The sequence below is a fragment of the Notothenia coriiceps genome, unplaced genomic scaffold (assembly GCF_000735185.1).
Source record: "Notothenia coriiceps isolate Sejong01 unplaced genomic scaffold, NC01 NC01_scaffold00018019, whole genome shotgun sequence".
In the NCBI taxonomy this organism is placed as follows: Eukaryota; Metazoa; Chordata; class Actinopteri; order Perciformes; family Nototheniidae; genus Notothenia; species Notothenia coriiceps.
Window position 1 is genome coordinate 179,708 of NW_011350720.1, and position 9,688 is coordinate 189,395.

The 9,688-nt window shown below is 43.0% G+C and overlaps 1 protein-coding gene across 1 annotated transcript in view; it reads left to right on the top strand.

Moving 5' to 3' along the window:
• The window catches only part of scfd2 (sec1 family domain containing 2), a 39,799-nt gene that overhangs the window by 8,913 nt on the left and 21,198 nt on the right, over nt 1-9,688 (top strand). The window contains exon 3 of the mRNA XM_010777332.1: nt 7,885-8,012. Within this exon, the coding sequence (XP_010775634.1) occupies nt 7,885-8,012 (128 nt within the window). The remainder of the gene's footprint in view (nt 1-7,884; nt 8,013-9,688) is intronic.

Sequence of the window (9,688 nt, forward strand, 5' to 3'; positions counted from 1 at the left end):
GAACACCTATAATAACAATAAACTAAATGAAAATACATACAAATAATTATTTGTCCATCCGTTTTCATCATATATATTCAAATTTCTTTATTAGGATAAACCCCTTGAGGTGAATCACCTCGTTTTCAAGGGGGTCCCAAGAAAACAAATAACAAACAAGTACAACATACAAACAACATTCACACACATACATCGGAAGAAATAACCAAGAAATTACAAACATTCAGCCTAAGCATACAGCACATGGTAATACATTANCTAAAATATACAGCAAACAAACGGAGCGCAGGCAGACCACGCTGCGTAAAAAGCCGTTGATTGCGCAACAGCACTCTCACAAAGTAAGGCAACAGATCAAGTACATAAAACACAATAAACACCGGAGAAACATACCAACGGCGTCTCTGGAGCCTCACACACACTGTCGCCAACTTCTCCCTCCGTGGAACAAGAGACCGGCCATCACAATTCCGGTCCCTTTTGTTGCCGTGTTACCGGAAGCGGCATTAATTCTTTTTAATGACAGCTCGCTTCTCATTGATGAAAAATAGCCTACGCTATTCAAAATAAAAACGAATACCCCCTCTTGGTATTGAACACCTATAATAACAATAAACTAAATGAAAATACATACAAATAATTATTTGTCCATCCGTTTTCATCCTCAGGTCATACAAAAACATTCAACCTTGAGGTGTATATATACTATTTTTCTTCCTTCTTATACTGACTTTCTTCTCGACAACTTCTGTTTGTATTATGGTTAAATGTCTATGAGTTACCGAAGATAATAGCAGATATTTTGTTATCCTCCTCCTCATCAAATATATATTTTCTTATCTAAATGGGATTAAATATGTAATCTGACTAGAGACGGGTAACATGGCATTTCAAATCTGAATCCTTTCTTATTGCTCATCAAATCTTTTCAGGTAGAATGGAGACTAATATAAGTATATTACCAACTTGTAACCAAAATTGAACTGGTCATTGGAACCCATTCCCATCCCTACCACTGACACAACCACAATAAACATTTTTGACATACTTTGCACCTGACCAAACACACACATGCACAAACACACACCCACTAGCTAGAGCCAGCCCCCACTGAATGAGTTTAGTGGCACATGACCTGAATCAGGTGCCGGTGGCTCAGTGGAGCTTGCCTCTAGTCTTGGCTGTGCAGATGCACGTGTTCAGCGCCTGCGGTAAGGCTGTTGTACATGGCAGGGATTAGCCCTACATCATGTGTTCCACTCCCACGTTGCCCCCTTCATGTGGTTGCAGGAGGAAAATACTTTGACTAAGAAGAAGAGTTTTGTGGCTTGAGCTGTCATGCAGTGTGTCTGGTGGAATTGAGTTCATGCACACGCTCACATACAGTGGGGCAAAAAAGTATTTAGTCAGCCACCAATTGTGCAAGTTCTCCCACTTAAAAAGATGAGAGAGGCCTGTAATTTTCATCCTAGGTATACCTCAACTATGAGAGACAAAATGAGAAAAAAAAATCCAGAAAATCAAATTGTCTGATTTTTAAAGAATTTATTTGCAAATTATGATGGAAAATAAGAATATACTTATTTTCCACCATAATTTGCAAATATATTCTGTATACACTAAATGCAGCAGGGACCATTCTCAACTAGGTGGGAGGTTCTGTTGTAATGGAACCAGTCTTATATGTTGCTAGTCAGCACTATTTAGACAGTGTGGACTGAAGCATATAATGTGAGCACAGCAGGGGCAGGTTGCACCCACCCTCAGAGGCAGGGCTCAGTTAAAGGGCACGAGAACCTATAGAATCCCTACAATACACCCACAAATGCATATCTCAAATCACTATAGTTAAATGTCTTGGTTGCACAAACACAGCTGTCTCTGTGGATGAAATGTTTTATGCATGCTTAAGGCTGCAGCAACAAGCCTCTGACATTGCCAACCTATCACACAGGTTTAAGTATGATGATGGATAAGAGGTTGGGATCGGTGGCTGTGCAGAGGTTGAGGTAATGTTTGTTTCAATGTTTGCAATTATTGTTCCAGATCTTCCCAGAGAGTCTCGGCCAAACACCACATCTCACAACATTTAGATAACCGATTCAGATATTCTATACAACTCCTAGCAGATGCTACAAAGCAAATAGACGGAGGAAAATATGTAGCTTAAAATAATAAGTAATACGGCAGGGGCTGTGTTTGTGATGATCAGGGACAGCCGGATCAGTGGGAGCATTATTCCTGCAGTGCTATCTCTGAGCAGATGGCCCAGTGGAGCCTTATCACAGATGTTTAGGAGATTGAAGAGCTGCCTTGTTACTGCAAGAATGAAGCCTAGAATTCCATCTTTATTCAACTGCCTTCAGGAACACAGCTCACCACAGCTAGAGTTTAAGTCAATCTCTGTAATACGTTCAAGACAGGGCTCTGCAAATGCATGTTTGTAGAGGTGTACTGCTCTTAAGCATTAATCTCTCTTAATTCCATCCATAGTACGAAAGCACATATTTCTAAAATAGATAGTTTTCTTTGCATGATATCAAGTGTGCAAAGCAGCAGACCTTGCTGGCTCTTTGTGGTTCTATTGTCTATATAATAAGTTCTGTCCTACTCCATGTTTATACACCTATGATTTGTTGAGCTATTTTTAGCTCAGACCACTGTGTGTTTTGGTTTTGTTGTGTAGAGCCACTCGAGCCTTTTAAATAATAGGTGTGGACCTAATTTGGACCCTTTTGTATGATATTTGCCTCAGTAATTCCAGGATATTTTTATAGATTATCGTGTCTTAAACATTCTGTGGGTGGTTGTTGATTCTAGCTCTCCTGGCAAGACCCCACACTTACTTTGCAATTACTGTCGTATTGTCTTTCATAACCTAGCGTGAATTTTCTTTATCCTACAACCTGACTTTTACTCTGTGGTTCCAGGTATTAAGCCTGAGACAAAGTATACTTTGTGTGGGTGTATATGCACAGACATTTTGCCTGCTCTGGTATTTTGTTTCGCCATTCTTTAACTATGCCATTTTCCCCTGCTATTAAATAGTGCCAGGAAGAACAGTTAGCTGTATATAGAAGGATGTTGAGTGAAAGTGGCAGTGGGAGGGTTGTTTTGTGTATATGTGTGTTTGTGGTCAGGTACCTTCCAGCCCAGTCTGTGTAATTTGCTGTGCTTGGCTGCACAGCTCTTGTGATCTTGAGGAAGACATATGAACCCCACTGGCAGAGGGCACCAAGTTTCCTTCAGTCTCACACTGAACCCTGCACCCCCGTCATCTGGTCGTCTTCGACCTTGATCCTGTGGTGGGAGTGTGTGCCTGTGGGCAGAACCCAGTACGGGTGGCCAAGGTGCTCTGGGTCTGCCTCAGGAGCTGCTGAGCTTGAGCCAGCCAGAGCAAGCGACCGCACCCTGCCATAAGAAAACACAGCGAGGCGGCCATCTCCTCAATTCTGCCCAGCACATCATGCATGGGTACCACCAGGAAGGAGGGAAAACACCTATTTCTGTCCTAGCTGGGAAAAAGGAGCCTGAATAAAAAGCTATGCACTCCGAGTTCACGCTGTATGGGGAAAAGAAACAAAAACAACAGAGATAGTAGAGTGTGGAGAGGAGAGAGCAAATGACTGAGGACAGCTAGCCCTGGATTACCCCACCAAGAATAAAAACAACATATTCATTCTATGGTGGCTCCTCATAGGGTACATTCTGTTTGTTATACTTACTCAACTTGAAGTTAGGCAATTCAATGATGTTAACCTACAACTAATGATACATATTAGTCAGTTCAGGTAGTCATGCCAACAGAAATTAGTTTTTTCTTGTAGAATACAACTTTGCACTTGATGGAAATTGCAGCCTTCCACACGTCAGTGAGAGTCCAATGGGACTATAATAGTCACAATTTCACAAAAAGGGAACAATTTTCCCTCTGGGTCAAATGCGTAAAGTAAAGTAACACCGTTTAGCTGCTTTCATCTTATAACTTATCACCCTGATTTCATCAAGACTACCCTAAAGGTCAATGATAACTCGAACAGAGATAACAAATAGTGTTTCGAATTTCTGTATTCTGTATTTCTATATTTATTGGAGATGCAGGGATTCAGCCATATCTTCGAATCCAGTGAGCTGACATGTCCCCTGGTCCATTTCAGATGTTGTGTCTCTGTCTCTTCCGCTGCCGAATTCTTCTTTCTCCCCGGGTGTAGAGCGTATCTCATCCTGAAACCCTCAGTACATCAATCAAGTAGATTACTTTCACCTGAGCAACTTGTACTCCGTGTTCCCATCAAGACTGAGATAACATAACCTATTCTGTCTTGTATGCCTTCTTCCACTCTGTAATTTGATATACACTGCAGCTCCCACCTTCTCTTTGGGAAAGAGTGAGCATGCATTTATTCAGTTAGATAATAAAACACCCCCTGAAGATGATACTTAAAATCCTCCAGTCCTTCTCCTTCAAAGAGCCCCTACTGTTGGCTCTCATTTGAAATGGTAAACTAGTCAAGGAACATGAGAGGAGGAAGAACCTCCCTCAAACATCTCCCTTTATTTTCTCACCTTCTCCAGCATTTGAACATTTAGCCTACATTGCAATATAAGAACGTTTCTAAAGGTTTTTGAAAATACTTGACATTGTTTCGTGTTCCAATTTTACAAATACAGCCAACATCACAAATTCTGAATGGATGTTAATTGGAGTTTTTCCCCCAACAAATCTGTAAATGCATAAACTGTTACTGTGTAAATCATTCATAAACGTTTACCTGACACACTAGAAATGTTCATTAATGGAAAGATTCTTGCTCTTGTAATTAGCATTTGAAGATTTTTTTTTCATTCTAACACATACTTTGTGCTTCTTGAGGATGTTAACAACGATGTATTTCCCTATTCTTTAATAGAAAAAAAGCTAGATATGGAGTTTTGACTGGACGGAGGTGGCCAATGAGCGCTCCTGGTACTTCTGCGTTGGTGTGTTTTTAGTACGTCCCTCCTCTCCTATCCCCACTTCCTGCAGAACTCCTCTTGCCCTTTTTCTCTCCCAATAAATCCGCTGGGTCATTTGTCCCTCTTGCCAGGACACGCAGACACTCAAGGCCAGGCCAGGTCTGGTTTTGGTCCACCTCGCTTTCCCTCACATGTACATGAGGATGTTTACAGGAAACCGACAGTGTGTTTTGCCCCATTAAACACACTTCATAAATTAACTCACTGAGGGATTGCAGCTGACCTTGCACAATCCTGTTAGGCAGAATCTTTTACATACAGTACACATTGACCTGTTTGAAAATACACACACACACACACACACACACACACAAGCTTTAATCACATCTCAGTGCCTGTGCTATAGGCAACCAAATTATTATTTTCACATTTACCTCTAGTGGTTTCCAGCCATGCAGAAAGAATGATTTTATGATACCTTTATCCAAGATTTCTACAGTCAATGCAAAAAGATGCACTTTTCATTTTGTTAATAGGGTGACATTGAGAAAAATAGAAACACATTTTAACAGCAATTGGCCTTTTCAGAAATAATAAAAGTAACCTGTCCATTGAATGCCCATCAAATGTTCAACTGGTCGTGTTACTAAATGTACAGACAAATCTCAAAAAGTGATCAGTGAAAATGATAAAGCGAGACACTACTAGAGGTAAGTGAGAAGATGTGTTTTTTGTTATTTGGGGGAACTTACCTTTTGTGTATGAATCACTTTTGAATCACTTTACTGTACTTACGGTATAAGCTTGTTCGTCTGAGGTCAAAGTAAGGAAATACACACTGAAATGTGTGAGCATGTTCAACCAAATGTTGATGGGGCCACAGGATGGGGAGTACATTTGAGAAATCCTGAGTCAGAACGGTTGGAGCCATTCTTTTCTGCTGCATCACCCTCTTCCAGGAATACTATCCCCCTCCTCACCCCCACACTCATTAATTTGTTGGACCCGGTCATGGGGTATTTCATCCCTTTAATGATCGTATGAGTTCATTCTTCTCGTAGTACGCACATCTTTCTTAAAATTCCAGTATTTGATACTTAACTGCCTTTTATTTGTACAACACTTATTACACATCTAGTGGAATTCAGAGAGAGTCAGTCAGAGAGGATGTTCACTGTGGTTACACAACCCAAGAGCGAGGCTGCCCCCTTCAGTCTAGATCTGAGTAGCCTTTGCAACAAATAGAGCCATACTGCGCTTAACGTTTCCCCCCCCCCCTCTCTCTCTTCCATAGTAGTGAAGTTACTCAACACGGTTCCTGGCCGCTTATGGAGCCTGTCTCACACCCTGCCAGTATAAACCTCACCCCCAGGCCCAGCTTGCACCCCCGCCTTCGTCTGACCAAATGGCCAAGGGTAAGCGTCAGGGGAGGGGGGCCAGTTGGCGGGGGGGCTGGTTGAGCCAAATTGGAACCATATTTCATCCACACTCTACTCTAGCCCTCAGTCTTCCAAATACACACACAGATGCACAGTGGTGTGTGCAAACATATACCGATGCATGTGTTGGGCTGGTCAAGTCACCCCATTGGTATTTCAACCATGACAAGTATGCAGGACTTCAACATTTGCGTAATCCCTGGCAGTCCTGACAGTCCATCAAGAGCATGGGAGGTGTTTTCTGAAGGATTACGAGTGTTCTCCAGAAATGAAACCCTGTCATAGCTCTTGAGTCTGACTGACCAATAGCTACAACGTTGTATCTGTGTCTTAATCTCATTATAAGCAATTGAAATTGCGAGACTGGAATTGAAAACCTGATTCATCTTTCTTGATTCTTGAACTTTCTTTCTGTTTTCACTGTAACTGTTTTTACATTAGACTTTTGTCCTGGCTGAGTCGTGTTCGCCGGTCTTTGTGTCTGGTTCTAGTGTGAAGATGGCGGGCCTCCCAGTGTGAGCCCCTCTACTCCCCATCTAGCCCCAGCCTAAGGTCTGGAACTGATTTCATCTGATATTAAACAGATGGCAGTAAGAAAGGAAAAAAGTAGGGAGAAAAAAGTTAAAACAGAAAGAAAAGAAAAAACAGAGTGGATTCGTCAACGAGCTCCCTCCTCCCCTCCCTCCTCTGTGTCCTCAGCCTATTTTCTCTCTTTGTCTCCCTCAGTTCAGTTTCTGGTCACTCCTGAGAGAAGATAGGGTCTTCTTGTCAATCTTGCTGTCAAAGGCAAAGACATAGATGTAAGCCTTTGATGCCCTTTTATCCAGCCAACAATGTGTCACTGTCTTTAACAGGGCAAGACATCTGAGAGAAGACCAATTGAGTAGCTTGAATTCAGAACGTTTTATAAGATAAATTGTGACTATCTAGGACACTTATCTGCAGGACACTCTTTGTTTCTTTCGGAGAATGACTTGAAGCTGTTTCCACTGCTCCTAACAGATGGTAGTAGTCTTACGCACATGCCTTGTCCTCAGTTACCCATTAAAGATGTGGATCAGTGTGTTTCATAACCTAGCGGATAATGAGACGAGGGACTGAGATGGTATCAAGAGGAGCCTTGGTCTCCAGGCTCTGCTGCTCTGCCCCTGATGTAAGGACAGCACTGATCGGTCCGGAGGAATGTTGGCACACAGACTTTTTAGGTGGATTGAAAACATTCCTAATGTTCCCTCTGCTAATTTCAGTTTTTTCCTGTGAGGGGTCCCATAGGGGAGTCGTCACTCCCCGACCAGCAGGCTCTCTATCACTGAGACGAGCCTTCAATCACGTCCATGTTGTCCCTTTCGTTTGTATAGTCAGAGTCCTGCCTGTTCTGAGCAAACGGCATGAGCAGCAACAGCTTGTTAATGCTGTTCTTTTTTTTAACCACACTATTTTTTTTCTCTCCTCATGACTTAATGATCTGTCTGACTGTTTTTCCAACCAGGTCACCAGCAGCTCAGACTCTGTGGGAAGCCATGCTGACCAATAAACATAAAGAGGGGGTGATGGAGGTCCGTCGGCAACTAGTGGAAACAGCCAGCAAAGAGAAGCTGCCAATCAAGATGAGCATGGGTAAGAAACTGAATGCCACAGATGAATTCAAATACACAACTTGTTTCATGGAATAAAACACAGGGTACAGAAAAAATAAAGAATGAACATGAGAAAATAATAAAAACATTGTGATGATAATGTGTATTCTTAGAGAGGTGTGTGTCTGTATGTTGGAGCAGCACCATAGCGCCCCCTACTGATATCCAACTGCTCTGCCTTACCGTGTGTTTGCCCATGTGGCCACAGAGGAAATCTGAACCACATGTTGGCTCTATGACACACACTTACACACTCTCTCTCTCACACACACACACACACACACACACACACACACACACACACACACACACACACACACACACACACACACACACACATGCTCCATAACACACGCTGCTTTTGAAACTTTTGTTGTTTGTTAATGAAGCAAAGGGAGCTCAGGCAGGGGATATAAATATGTGTTGGCACGCAGACATAAAGTCATTACATGCACAAGTACAGTGCCCTTATGCACATTCACTGTTATGCTGCCCTTTGACTCAGATAGGTAATGGTTAAACTGCACACACACACACACACACACACACACACACAAACACACGTACACACACACTCATACATGCAGGGCTAATATGCAGGTTAGCATCTGGCAGGAACGGGGGGGGGGGTTAAAAGGGAGGGGCCGTGTGGTGGTCCCTCAGTGCCTATAATCTGTGAGGTAAAGAAGGTCTCGTCTCTCGTAACAAGCAGGTTGTAATATGTTGGAGGTCACACACACACACAAACGTATGCACACACACTCTGCCAAGCATCTGTACACACATGGTGGTTTCTTTTCACACATTTGTGCAAAACATCAGTTCTTTTAAATCTAGACGGCTACATTGTGGATCAGGAGTGACAGGGAACGCAAGAAATTATGAAGAAGGTGCTGCCTGCTGACTGACATTATAGCTGCTGCCTCCTGCTGACTGACAGTCATGTCTTTCCTGAGAGAGAGAGAATAAGAGACAGGCAGGGGGAGAGGGGGCACTGTCTCCTCACACACTGAACCCTTATACCCCGCTGGCACAGGACCAGACTCCATGAAGCCCCCTAAGCTCCAATCACACCCCCACACAGTTCCCATCCTGCCCACCACCAGCACCACCAGCGGAGTTCTCAATCCATCATGCTCTGCTCATGTGAGAGCAAGTTAAACCCAAAACGCTTAGCATTAATGCCTATCTGCTCTCTCAGTGCCCACTCACTCTGTAGGAGAGCAGCATTTTTCCACTCTCTCCAGAGCACATTATCACTCTGGCTGGTTTGTGCACATCATGAAGAAAATAGTGTCAGGATACCGCAGGCCCTCTAATCTCACATACGCACTGACTCAACTTGGCTTCTTTTCATCTTATCAGGATAAGATCATCCAGAGAGAGACAGAGAAAATAATCCATTTCTCAGAGCCCGAGAATGACCCGCTAGGTCTCTCATAGCACAATAAGATGATGAAATTCCCTTGGTGTGTGTGTGTGTGTGTGTGTGTGTGTGTGTGTGTGTGTGTGTGTGTGTGTGTGTGTGTGTGTGTGTGTGTGTGTGTGTGTGTGTGTCACACACACACACACACACACACACACACACACACACACACACACACACACACACACACACACACACACACACACACACACACACACCAAGGGAATTTC